The sequence below is a fragment of the Micromonas commoda genome, chromosome 9, assembly GCF_000090985.2.
Source record: "Micromonas commoda chromosome 9, complete sequence".
NCBI lineage: Eukaryota > Viridiplantae > Chlorophyta > Mamiellophyceae > Mamiellales > Mamiellaceae > Micromonas > Micromonas commoda.
This window is the reverse complement of record NC_013046.1, coordinates 82,401-94,823: the sequence shown is the minus strand read 5'-3', so window position 1 is coordinate 94,823 and position 12,423 is coordinate 82,401. Positions and strand designations below refer to the sequence as shown.

Sequence of the window (12,423 nt, the reverse complement as noted above, 5' to 3'; positions counted from 1 at the left end):
TGATCTACTCGAGCGCCGCAGCCGCCGCGCGCTCCAACGCCGCCGCCTCCGTCGTCTTCTCGCCCCCAAACCCGAAAACCACCGGCAGCACCGTCTTGGCAAAGTACCAAACCTCGGAGAGCGACGTGACGCCGTCGTTGTTTCGGCCGGAGAATTTGTGCCCGCGCTCGGGCTCGAACCCGGGTCGGCCGAGCATCTTCTGGTGGATCGCGTTGAGCACGCCGAGCGCCATGGACGTTCCCGCGCAAGCTCGCGGCCCCGTGCCGAACGCCGGCCACAGGTGCTTCGAGTTTGCGAAATCACTCGTGAACATGATCACCTGGGTGTCGGCCCTCACCGCGATCCGACCGTCGACCACCACGTCCTTGTCCACCCAGCGCTCGAAGATGGGAAACGGGTGCATCCTGCGCATGGCTGGCTCGAGCGCCAGGTCCGGGTGCGCCTTCATGGCTACCGCGATGTCGCCGACGTTGATAGCCGGGGACACCAGAAACGGCTGCATGATGAGCGAGTAGTATCGGGGCTCCCTCCACTTCTCGCCGAATAAATCCCAGAGGTGCGAGTTCTTGATGAGGTCGTCGACCACGAGCTCCACCGCCGCCTTCTTCACGCCCGGATCCGCCCTGCCCCGCACCGCGATCTCCTTGCGCCACTCCCAGGACGCCGCGAGCAGCGTCTCAAACTTCGGCTCCCACTCGCGGCCGAAGAGGTACTCGATGAAGACGCTCAGCGACAGCCTCGCGACGTCGTCGGCGTCAATCACCGGAGCCGCGTCCGACCTCGCGGGCGTCGACCGACCGGCGGCGTTCGACTGCCCCGACGCTCCTCCCCTCATCGTACGTTGCATCTGCACGAATGGGCACTTGCCGACGTCCCCGCCCTTGCCACCGTGCGGGTGGGGGGAGTCGACGGGGGAATCGGCGAGCGTGACGTCGACGACTGGCCTCTCCGGCGACGGCGGCGGCGACGGCTCGGCGCCTCCCCGCACCGGGCTCGCCTCCTCCGCCTCCTCCGAGTACGTCCTGTACATGAGCTCGTCTACTTTTGCCCTGGCGATCTCCCCGACCCTCTGCGGCGGCGGGCACGCCTTGACGACCGCGTGAAAGTCCCTGAGCATGTTCCTGTAAAGTTCGTGGTCTACGCTCTCCAACGAGAGGAGGGGTCGCCACGCCGGGGTGGCGACGTGTCGCTCGAGCGCGTCCCCTTTGACGTCGCTCGCGCGCATCACCGCGGTGGCCACCTCGGCGTCCGTCACGTTCACGATCCTCTGCCCCGAGAGCGCGCCGAACACGCGGAAGCAGCCCTTGCGAATAGTCACCGCGAGGCTTGCGGCGGCGGCGACGGCGAAGCCCTGCTTGTGCAGGATGATTCCGAGGTTGGCGACGCGGTAAAAGAGGCATATCACGAGATCGAACTGAACCACCCTGAGCTCCGGGGCGGTGATCCCGCCGGGCATCATCGTCAGCGCGCAGAGGGTGAACGCCTCGAAGCCGTACCTGTGGCGGAAGAACTTGCCGATGACGGGGTGGTACTCGAGGTGCGCGTCGCCGAACTCGCATACGGCTTGAATGGCAAAGAGAATTGGTGCAATCCTGGCGTAGGGTAGGAACATGGCGAACGCCGCGCCGTTCGCGCCCGCGGCGCCCCACATCGCAAGCGGTAGGGCAAACGTGAACGCCAGCACCAGCTTCCACTCCGCGGTGTCCAGCTTTCCGGCGAGCTGGTCGCCGCAGAACGTCTTGAGGAAGTAGACGACGAGCGAGATGTCCTTCGTCAGGTCCCAGAGGCAGAGCCCGCCCGCGACCGCCATGATGGCCAGGTTACCGAGCAGGCCGAGGACCTGGACGTTGACGCCGGCGCCGATCGAGCCCGTGTACGCGTGCGCGATCCATCGCAGCGAATGGAGGTACGGAACGAGGGTGAGGGGCGCGAAGGGCGCGGCGGCGGCTCGGGCGGTGAACGGCAAGGGCGTGGAGACGAGGGCGTCGACGGGCGCGCGCGACCCCGCCAGGAAAGCCCGAGGCACGATCTCGAACGCAAAGAGGGTGACGAGCGCGAGCCTCGGGACGCCCCAGCCGTACTTCGCCGCGCGGTCGCTCGTGAAGTAACCCCCCATCCCGTTCGCCACGTCGCGCTCGCTCGCCGCGGATCGAGGAACTTTCCACGCAAATCCCCCACGCGCTTTTTCTTTGCTCCCGCGCGACGTTCACGCGGCCGACCTTCGCGAGAGCCGCCGATGCGCGCTCGCCTCGGTGACCGGTTCTCTCGAGTCCGGCGCGAAGGTATGAGCGGAGGCGGGGCGACGACGAGCTCCCTCCGTCGTTTGACTCTCGCGTGGTCGCGGTTGTGAACGAGCGCGTCGCGTCATTTCATTGGATAAGTTGGGCACCATCCACGCCGCCGGACTTCGTTACGTCCACTTTCCCGCGGTCGCTTTGTGGCCAGAAACGTCGGGCGCCACTTGGACGCACTTGGACAACGCGCCAGGCGTATCCGACCGTCTCTTGCCACATCGACGATGGCGCTCGCGTCGAACGCGTCGGGCCAGTCGACCCGCGTCGGCTCGTCCGCGTTCCGACGCGTCCCGCCCCTCGCGCCGCGCGCCGGCGCACCCGCGTCGCGATGTTCGAACCGCGTGGAGCGAGCGCGACGCGTGGTTTTTCGCCAAAAAGTCGACTCGGATGCTGCGCGGCTTCGCGGACGGGCCGCGCATCTCGCGCGCGCCGCCTCGTCGGATGATGCGACGCCCCCGGCGGCCGCCGAGCAAAGGGCCGCGGGATGGTGCGACGAAGATACGTCAGAGTGCGACGCCTCCGCGTCGTGGGACGAGGATCCCGCCATCGACCTGGAGATGTCCCCGGCGGAAGACGACGCCCCCGACGCCTGGTGGGTGTCCCTCATGAACGAGGGACTGGACTCCGACCCGGCGTGGACCCTCGTGGCGTTCTTCATATGCGACCTTGGCAGCGCGATGGTGCTTTTCGCGTTGTACACGGTGGCGCAGGTGAACGTCGACGCGGATTTCGTGCTCGCCTACGCGCTCGCCAAGGGACCGCTCCGCGCGCCCAGGCTGGCGCTCGATGCGGTGGTGGCGGCGGACATGACCAGGCGGTGGCCGCAGCTGGCGCGCGTGAGGGTGACGTCGCTCATCGACGCGGGCACCGACGCCCTCGCGAGGTTTAAGCGGTTCGTCGACGCGAAGGTGGGAGGGAGGAGCGACGCGGAAGAGGGAGTTACGGGAGGAACGGCAGCCGTCGAGACTGGCGCCAGAGAGTCCTCTCGTTCAGACGCGAAGCAATCGGCGGGTGCCAAACTGGCGGCGGAGGCCAGGTCGCTGACGGACAAGTACGGCCTCGCGTACATGGCGGCGAAGAACATCATCGGGCCCGTCACCATGGTCATCTTCTACGTCGCCCTCAAGTCCGGGATCGACGTGCAGGCGCTGCTGGAACGCGCGCTGGGCTCGGCGGCGACGGAGGGGGGAGCGGCGGCGGCGGCGGGCGCGGCGGCGGGTCGCGTGTGTCTGTCGTCGTTCACGAGCACCGCGCTGTTCCCGTGGGTAGTGCTGGGGGCGGGGGCGCTGGGGCCAGTGTTGGGGAGGGCGGCGAGGGGGCTCAAGAGCGGGGAGCTCTCGAAAGCGGAGTAGGCTTAAAATAAGAGTAGCTTTTCACGTTTTGGCAATTTTTGGCAGAGAGAACCAAACACCCTTCGGTTCGTCCCCGTCGACCGTGTACGTTATCCCGTGCGGTTCCAGCCCGCGCAGGATGGCGTCGCCGAACGCCGCCGCCGGCGTCAGCACCCCGCCCCTCCGAACGGGCCCCGAACCACCACCCGACGCGAGCAGGACGCCCGCCTCTGCCAAAATCCTAGCCGTGTCCGAGTATCCCGGGTCGCCGCCGCCTCGCATGGCGGTCCACACCCTCGCCTTCCCGTCCTCGCCCTCCGCGCAAAACCGCATCTCCCAGAACCCCGCGTTCCTGAACCACTCGGGCGGGCCCTCCCCGGGCTTGGGCAGCGCCGCCTTCATCGACGTCCTCGTCCCTTCGTCGGCGGCGCCTCGAACCGCCGCCTCCACGAGCGAAGCCGTCGCCTTGCAACTGATCCACCCGACGGGCGTCCCGAGCTCAAACGCGGCGAGCTTACCCTCGTAGCAGAACCGGGAGAGGTTCGCGTACGGCATCACCCGGTCGGCACCCACCTCGGCACCCGCCTCGGCACCCGCATCGGCACCCACCTCGGCACCCACCTCGGCACCCTCTAGAAGGGAGACGGTGCGGCGGACCACCTTGACGTCGCACGGGGCGAAGGGCGACGTCGTGGCCCACGCGTCGAGGTCCGAATTATACGTCGGCTCCAGCTCGGCGAACGCCAACGGCGTCTGCGCCGCGTTCGTCACGCCCTCGATGGCGCCGGGGACGAGGCCGTCCACGTCGCAGAAGCTCGTTCGCTCGCGCGCGTCCTCGGCGAGCCTCCACCCGGTGGCGAGCGTGCCCCCGCTGAACCCGCCGAGCACCTTGGTGAGAAACGACGTCACCTTGACGACGCGTACGCCTGGGTGTCTTTTCGCCAACTCCGTCGCCGCGATGAACGCGCCGACGTCCGCGGGGACGCTGTCGAACCCGGCGCACGGCACGATGCGCGCGCCCGTCGACATAGCAGTGGCGTCGTGGGCGTCGATGATTGATCGCATCCACCCGGGTTCGCCGGTGAGGTCGGCGTAGTGCGTGCCCTCCGCGGCGCACGCGCCGACGAGGACGTCGCCGTTGTCGCCGTACGGCCCCGCCGCGGAGACGACGCACTTGGCGACTTTCGCGAGCGCGCGCATGTCGGTGGCGTCCGCCGCGTCGCCCCGGAGCATCGGGAGCAGCACGTCGGAGTGTCCGCTCTCGACCATCGACCCCACGAGCGAGCAGAGCTTCGCGTCGCTGCGCCCGCCGACGGCGATGCGGAGGCTGTCCGGCGCGTTTTTGGCGAGATGTCGGGCAACGAGCGCGCCTGTGAACCCGGTGGCGCCCCATACCACCACGTCGAACGCCTTTGACGCGTCGGGGTCGTCGATCAAGGACGCGAGGGGCGTTGGGGACGACGCGAGTGAGGCCCGGAGCACGAACGCATCGCGCGCCTGCGAAGACGACGAAGCTTCCGCGATGATCCGCGGGATGCGGCGCGCGCGGGGTGCCGCGCGCTTCGGGCGGCTGATGCCGACGCGACGCGAAGATATCCCAGCGGGGAGCGCGAGGGCTGAGGTCGACGTCGCCATCGTGGCTACCCGCACTGACGAGGGGCGGTGGATCTCAAATCTCAAAAGCGGCAGGTGAGGGGGTGCGCTCTGGCCAGCCTGCCAGCCAGCCAGGTGGCAGCACCTGCTGGCAGCTGCGGTCTCAAAAGTCGCGGCAGAGAAGGAAAAGCGGATAATCTTCCCGCGAAAACCTGCAGCCCGTGTCTTCCATTCCAAGAGACGCGCGTCCCACGACGGGTCATCGCGCTCATCATCATCGCCGAGATGCCCCTCGCACACGCCAATATCGCCGCCTACGCGGCCCCTCGCGCCCACGCTGGTCGGCGGACCTCTACCAGTCGCACGAGATCTCCCGCACCAAAAATGAAATGCGACGTGGCTGCCAGAAAGGCACGCGGAACCGTCGTCCCCCGCGCGGTGGTCGACCCCGCCGCCGTCGTGCCCGCGCTCAACTCTAAACCCGACGAGTTCGCCGTGCTCGAGGCTACCCCCAACGACACGTACGTCGACGTCGTCTTCAAAGACGGCGCATCCTTTCGCTTCCACGCGCTGTGGCTGAGGGACGCATGCACCGATCCGAATCACGTCGTCGCCGACGCCGGCGAGAGGATCCTGTCCATGCTTCCGGTGAACACCGGGTGCGACGCCGACCTCCGCGCCGCGAGCTGCGAGATCGATGAAACCGGCGGGCTCATCGTGACGTGGACGAATCACGAAATTCAGTCCACCTTTGGCGCGAAGAGTCTTCGAGCCTTCGCCGACGTCGTCGCTAAGCCCCTCGTCGGATCCGAAATTCCGCCGCTCGCCGCCTCGGAGACGGAGTGGCTGGACCCGTTCACCGGCTACCCCGACGCCCCGGGCCAGCCTCCGTCGCAGATCGACTACTTCAAGAACGAGGACGGCGTGGTGTTCCCGTCCTACGACCACGACGCCGTCGTGAGGGATCCAAAGCTCAAGCTGGACGTCATGCGAGACCTCATGCGCGCCGGCGCCGTCATAATCGACGATGTCCCGGAGAACGAGGTCGACAGCACCACGTTACACGCGTTCGTCGACGACGTACTCGGCGGCATGCAGAAGGACCCGTGCAGGGATGAGCGCAACTGGAAGATTGTCAAAAAAGCGGACGCGAGTTCCATCTCGTACGACCCGGAAAAGCGACTGAACAACCACACGGACCAGTCTGTTCCCCCGTGGGGCGGCACACCCGCTCTGGTCCTGATCATGCACTATCAGAAGGGATCCGGGTGTAACACCTTGGTCGACGGGTTTAAAGTCGCCGAGGACATCCGCGCCACCGACCCGGAGGCGTTTGAGATGCTCACCGCGTACGGCTCCAACCAGACCAGAGATTTTGTCTCGTCGAGAAAGGACACCACCCAGACGCTCAACGCGTCGCTCTGCGTGCACAAGCGCGAGCCCATCATCCAGCTCGACGATACGGGGAACATCGTGCGTATTCAGTACAACGAGGTGTTCAGAACCCCGCTCGAGCTTCCCTTTGACGTGTTCCCCAAGTGGTACGCGGCGTACACCAAGTGGGTGACGATGCTGCACGACACAAAGTACGAGGTGGAGGTTGACATGCAAGCCGGGAAGATGCTCATCTTCCACAACTGGAGGACGCTTCACGGCCGCGCGGGAGGCAAAGCGAGTAAGGATAGGACGCTGATCGGCGGTACCGTGACCAGGGAGGCGTTCTACTCCCGCGCCACTGAGCTGCTCGAAGAAACCGCGGGATACGACATGCGAGTGACCGGAACGAAAGTGAAGTGATGAGAACCTTTGCATGGGAGCGAAAAACGAGCCCGCCCGCGCGGGCATGACGTACCCGAAGTCGTGCCTGCTACTAGCGCATTCATCTCTGTGAATATAACATCCGTAACACTCACATCGTTGCTTCAGAGACGGTTCTGATACGAAAACGCGCCGCGCGGCCAAACAGAAACATCTCGAAGCGTCGCTCATCAGTTTGCCCGTCACTCGAGCAACCGGATCGCGGGCGCCGCGCTGAGGGACGCCATGTTCGACGAGGCGAACATCGCCGCCGCGATATCCGCCTGTGCGTCCGAGGGATGGACCGACGCGGCGCGCAACGACGCCGTCGCCGACGAGTTCAGCACCGCGCTGGAGGAGATATGCGCGACGTACAACTTTGGCCGATGCGACGACTCCGAGGCGACCGACGCCCTCGTCTCCCTCGCGTCCTTGGCGCTCAGCCGCGACGCCTCCGCCGTTGCATCCGCCGTGGACCACTTCGACATGTCGGACGCGACGAAGAAGCTCCTGGACGTCATCGGGGTGGAGATATTCACGCCGCTGATGGAGTGCGCGGACGCCGTGGACGATCGGATCGCGGAGGCGTGCGCGTGCGCGCTGGTGGACGCGTGCGCCGAGGCGTGCGGACCGCGGGACATGTTCGTGATGGCCCTGGGCGCGCTGCAATCCCGCGTCGAGCGCGCCGCGAAAGACCTCGACGGCGACGACGACGACCACGACTACGCCGGCCACCACGAGCCCTCCGTGCGTCACAGGGGTTGGAGGCTCACCGGCGCCATCTGCGCGGGACTCGCGACGTGGCTGCGTCGAGCTAAGAACCCCGCGTCGCTCGCCCCCGACGCGATCCCAATCGTCGCGTCCCTCGCGGCGTTGTGCGGCAGATGCGCGCGCTTCGTCGCAGAGGCCGAAGGGGGGGCGGAAAGGGCGGGATGCGAACCGGCGAGCAGGCACCACGGCCCCGAGGCGGCGTACCGCGGCGTCGGCGAGTTCTTCAAAGTCGCGTGCGACGCCATGCACGGCGAACGCGCGGCGGGGCACGCGCTCGCGGACGGGATGCGCGCGCTGGCGCTGGACCCGCGCCGCCTGTTCCGGCCCACGCCTCGCGGGCGATTGTGCACGCACCCGGACCACGAGTGGGTGCTGCAAAGGCTCGGGACCCTCGACCACTTACTGTCGTTTACCGATTTCGCCACAAACGACGAGACGAGCGACGAGACGAGCCAGTGGTTGGCCCGCGACGAGGCGACGCGCCAAAGCCTCGCGAGTAGTACGACGTCGCACGTCGCCGCCGCGCTCATCGCGTGGCGTTGGCTCGTCGAGGCTGAGGAACAAACGCCGTGGCCGTCCATCGTCAACGAGGGAAGCCCGCTGGGCGACGGGTGCTCGTGTTTGACGCTCGCGAAGATTGCGCCGTTGGCGGATGCGCTCGTCGGGTCGGAGCGATCGCCGACGCACTTCGTCTCGGGGCTGGAGCTGGCGTCTCTGGCGTTTCGGAGGGCGCCGCAGGGGATGGAGGACGGGTGCGTCGCCGGGCGTGAGCTCATGCGCAAGCTTCAGGTGGTGATGGCGAGGACCGCGGACGCGGGCGCGAGGGAACTCGCGAGGAAAGCGTTTGTCAGGGCGCTGGCGCTGCACAGGCCGCGACGAAGGCTGGACGTGCTGAGGCAGTGCCTGGAGGCCCCGGCGCCGTCGGGCGCCGTGGCCGCGATGTTGGTGACCCTCGTCAAGCGCGAGATGGAGAACGCGTGGCCAGAACGGCCCGGGGAGGAACAGGCGGACGAGCCGGCTCGGCCGTTTTTGCCCGCCGCCGTTAAAGCGGTGGAGTCGCAGATTGCGATCGCGTTGGACCCGGGTTCGAGACCGTCGCGGGGCGTGGGTTCCACCCCCGCGTGGCTTCGCGACGCGTCCGCCGTCGCGGACGTCGTGGGCGCCGCGCTCAACGCCCTGCGGTTCGTGTTGATGCGCGAGGGGGGCTTAGGTCCGGAGTGGAAGGGATCGGCGCCGGCGGGGGCGTGGCGTCGGCGCCGCGAGCTCCTCGACGCCGCCGTGAAGCCGGCGGCGGAGTGGGCGAGGGAACGGCTGGCTGAGTGCGACGAGAAGGACGGCGGGTGGGAGGCACTTATGGGGTACCACCACGTGCTCGAGGTGAGCGAGCGGATCGTGGAGTTTTGCGAGGAGCGGGACGAGCGCGAGGCACCGTGAGGTGGGTGTGTGTCCGACGTTTTTTAGATTGTCATCTCAGGCTGCGGTAAACGGGCGTTTGACTTCTCGGATCTGGATGACGACGTCGAGCGCTCTTCATAAAGGGCGACGCCGTTTCCGGCGGGTCATGCAACGTCTCCTCGGCTCGTTCGCCCGTCGATCTTCTTTGATGATGCACGCGTCCGCGTCGAGCCTCGCCGCTCGTCAATCGTCGACCGGCGTGCCGGTCGCGTCGCCCGACACTATCCGGGATCAGACCCATCGCCGCGCGTCGGTCCGGGCGTTCGCCGCGCAGGCGGGGCCCGTCGTGCAGCCCGGTCCCCCGCCGCCCGTCGCGCTCGTCTCTTTCACCCGCAAGGGCGCCGCGAAACCGTCCGATCCGACCGACCCGGACGCGCACGAGGTCGGCATCGTCGAGGGCGGCCAGTGGCTGTGGCCGGTCCCCCGATCGAAGTACCCTCGCGGGATGACCCAGCTCATCGCCGCGCTGCACGACGCGGGCGGCGCCGAAGGGCTCTCCCCGGTCGACGCGCTCGAGCGCGAGCGCGTCGGTGACCCGATCCCCGTATCGCACGTCGACCTGCTCGCCCCGATACCCAACCCGCCGTCCGTCGTCTGCGTGGGCAAGAACTACCTGGAGCACGTGGGCGAGGTGGACACGCACATGCCGGGGATATCAAAGACGGCGCCGCCCGAGCTCCCCATAATCTTCACCAAGGCTCCCACCGCGGTGACGGGACCGGGCGGGGGCATCGTGTTTCCCCGACACGTCACCGACCAGGTGGACTACGAAGGGGAGCTCGGGGTGGTCATCGGCAAGGGGGGCAAGGCCATTGCCGCGGAGGACGCGTTTGATCACGTGTTTGGCTACACCATCGTCAACGACGTCACCGCCAGGGACGTTCAGAAGCGGCACCAGCAGTGGTACTTGGGCAAGTCGTTCGACGGGTTCGCGCCGTGCGGGCCGTGGATCGTGCCGAAGCGGGCCCTCGTGGACGCCGAGGGCGGCAACGACCCTCAGCGGTTGCTCATCGGGACCGTCGTCAACGGAGAGCGGCGGCAAGGGAGCGACACGAGCAAGATGATCTTCGACATCAGGACGCTCATCGAGACCGTGAGCAGGTGCATGACGCTGCGGCCGGGGGATATCATCGCCACGGGGACGCCCGCGGGTGTGGGCGCGGGGATGGACCCGAAGGGGTGGCTGAAGGTGGGAGACGTGTGCGAAGTCACAGTGAGCGGCATCGGAACATTGTCAAACCCGGTTGTGGACTGGGAATAGGACATTCTTTGTGACGGCGTGATGTGATTACTCCCGAATCGTTGTCGTTCGCGTTACAATCTTACAGTTCTACATGTATTATGTGCAGCGGTGCTTTGTTGCGCGTAATATACTGCAGTGGGTGGACCGCCGCCGAGCGATCCACTCTCGTCCTCCAAAAAATCCAACCAACTCGCGGACCCGTGGGCCACTTGCTGTGTAACAACGTCCACGACGAATGAGAATTCAACGATGAAGATCACTTAGAGATGGCATCATTGGACCATCAATAAGTGAAGCTTCCGGTCATTCGTCGTGGAGGTTGCTAATATCGCCGCAGTACACTTGACAGCAAGTGGCGCACAGGCCCGTCCTCGTTTCACTCCTCCGAATCGACGCCCCACCCACCCCAATTCGCCGCCTCACTTGGACCCGAGCTGCGCCAGGTTGTCCAGCTCCGACGCCGTCCTCTGCAGGAACGACTTCAGAAAGTCCTCGCTGCTCGACGGGTTCGCGTTGAACTCCGACATGAGCCGGGACAGATCGCTCGAGTACTGCCGCCTGGGCCCGCTGCCCGCCATCTCAACCTGCTGCATTCCGTTCATACCCGCGTGCCCGTGGCGCCCCGACCCCGCCGCGTCGTGCGGGTGCTGCGACGGATGCGCGTACGGACCACCACCAAAGCCGTGATGTATCGCGTGCATCGGCGGGAACGTCTGCCCGTGCATCCCGAGCCCGACGCCGTCCATCCCGATGCCGCCGTAGGGGTTGTGCGGGTAGCCCGAGGGGTAACCGGGGCCCCCGTGGTGGTTGACGGTGTGAGCCACGGGTATGGACCCGTGGTACCCGTGCGCGTCCCCGCCGCCCATCCCCGCGCCGCCGTGCTGCCCGTGGTGCCCGTGGTGCCCGTGTCCGCCGCCGCCGTACATGGCGTGGGGCGCGTGGGGCGCGTAGTGATCGCCGCGGTGGTGGTGGTCTCCGTGACTCGAGTGGTGCGGGTGATGCTGGTGCTGCGCGGCGGCGGCGGCCGCCGCCGCCGCAGCAGCCGCCGCCACCGATGACGACGCGGGCATCTTCGCGGGCACCGCGCCGCCGTCAAGCTCTGCATCCGTGGGAATGGCCAGCGGGGTTCCGCGCGGATAGCCCGTGGGCGATACGCTCGGCGGCCCCTCGAATATCTGCGCGAGCTGCGTGGCGGTGACTCCAAACTTGGACAGCTCCTCCTCGTCGAGGAGCCACTCCGCCGCCTGTCGCTTCTCGCGCTTGCAAAACAGCGTGTTCACCGCGTCCGGGTCGAGCTGCACCCTACCATCCGTCGCGATGTGGAACAGCACCCTGAAGAACGGCTCGACGCGAGCGTTTTCGTACCAGTACCCGCCCTCCGCGAACGTGTCGCCGTACGTCTCAACCAAAAACCTGTCGAAAGCCTTGCGATAGCCCAAGCCGTCGCGAGCGATGAAGGCGTTGGACCCGCCCGCTCGCAGGATCGCGGTGGTGAACCTCGCGATGGTCCTGCGGCGGTCCGCGCGCTTGGGGTTCTTCGCCTTGGGTTTTTCAACCTTGGCGGCCAAACCCATCGCCGCATTTACCTCGTGTTTCACAGCCGGCGGTTGCATCGCGACGCCCCCGAAGGACGACGCCGACGGCGACACCGCGTTCGTCTGACCGTTTCCTCCTCCTCCCATCATCACCGGCGACGCCCTGTCCCCGGCGATCCCGAGACCAGGGACCCGATTAGTGGGAGGGACCCCCGGGCCGTCGATGAAGCCGTCCGGCCGCCTCGCCATGGGATGCGCGTGGTCGGCGGAGACGCCCACCCAAGGAGCGGGACCCGGCCTCGCCGGCGCGCTGTTGATCCGCCTGGCGCGCTTCGCCGCGATCAACTCGACGGGATATTCGATGGGCAGGCCGGCGGAAAAGTCCGGCGGCGCGGGCGTCCTGC

At 67.1% G+C, this 12,423-nt stretch overlaps 7 protein-coding genes across 7 annotated transcripts; 4 read left to right on the top strand and 3 right to left on the bottom strand.

Annotated features, from left to right (window-relative positions):
* Positions 1-4: 4 nt before the first annotated feature.
* Positions 5-2,116, bottom strand: MICPUN_61059 (predicted protein; the record flags this gene model as incomplete). Its single annotated transcript, XM_002504101.1, has 1 exon — positions 5-2,116. The coding sequence occupies one exon, from the start codon at positions 2,114-2,116 to the stop codon at positions 5-7; it is 2,112 nt and encodes a 703-aa protein (XP_002504147.1).
* A 402-nt stretch (positions 2,117-2,518) lies between these two features.
* MICPUN_102115 (predicted protein) lies at positions 2,519-3,646 on the top strand (the record flags this gene model as incomplete). The annotated part of the gene is made up of 1 exon (XM_002504413.1): positions 2,519-3,646. The coding sequence occupies one exon, from the start codon at positions 2,519-2,521 to the stop codon at positions 3,644-3,646; it is 1,128 nt and encodes a 375-aa protein (XP_002504459.1).
* Positions 3,645-4,874, bottom strand: MICPUN_108848 (predicted protein). The gene has a single exon (XM_002504100.1). It carries the CDS (start codon positions 4,856-4,858, stop codon positions 3,668-3,670), a length of 1,191 nt encoding a protein of 396 aa, XP_002504146.1. The 5' UTR covers positions 4,859-4,874; the 3' UTR covers positions 3,645-3,667.
* Positions 4,875-5,503: 629 nt separating this feature from the next.
* Positions 5,504-7,015, top strand: MICPUN_102113 (predicted protein; the record flags this gene model as incomplete). The annotated part of the gene is made up of 1 exon (XM_002504412.1): positions 5,504-7,015. One exon carries the CDS (start codon positions 5,504-5,506, stop codon positions 7,013-7,015), a length of 1,512 nt encoding a protein of 503 aa, XP_002504458.1.
* Positions 7,016-7,261: 246 nt separating this feature from the next.
* Positions 7,262-9,220, top strand: MICPUN_61055 (predicted protein; the record flags this gene model as incomplete). The annotated part of the gene is made up of 1 exon (XM_002504411.1): positions 7,262-9,220. One exon carries the CDS (start codon positions 7,262-7,264, stop codon positions 9,218-9,220), a length of 1,959 nt encoding a protein of 652 aa, XP_002504457.1.
* A 466-nt stretch (positions 9,221-9,686) lies between these two features.
* MICPUN_97814 (predicted protein) lies at positions 9,687-10,502 on the top strand (the record flags this gene model as incomplete). Its single annotated transcript, XM_002504410.1, has 1 exon — positions 9,687-10,502. The coding sequence occupies one exon, from the start codon at positions 9,687-9,689 to the stop codon at positions 10,500-10,502; it is 816 nt and encodes a 271-aa protein (XP_002504456.1).
* A 31-nt stretch (positions 10,503-10,533) lies between these two features.
* MICPUN_108847 (predicted protein) lies at positions 10,534-11,512 on the bottom strand. The gene has a single exon (XM_002504099.1). The coding sequence runs from the start codon at positions 11,408-11,410 to the stop codon at positions 10,904-10,906; it is 507 nt and encodes a 168-aa protein (XP_002504145.1). The 5' UTR covers positions 11,411-11,512; the 3' UTR covers positions 10,534-10,903.
* Between the last annotated feature and the right edge of the window lie 911 nt (positions 11,513-12,423).

Excerpts from the sequence above, each read along its gene's own strand:
- MICPUN_108848 (XM_002504100.1), bottom strand. The coding sequence starts at position 4,858 with ATGCTCCGGGGCGACGCGGCGGACGCCACCGACATGCGCGCGCTCGCG.
- MICPUN_108847 (XM_002504099.1), bottom strand. The coding sequence starts at position 11,410 with ATGTACGGCGGCGGCGGACACGGGCACCACGGGCACCACGGGCAGCAC.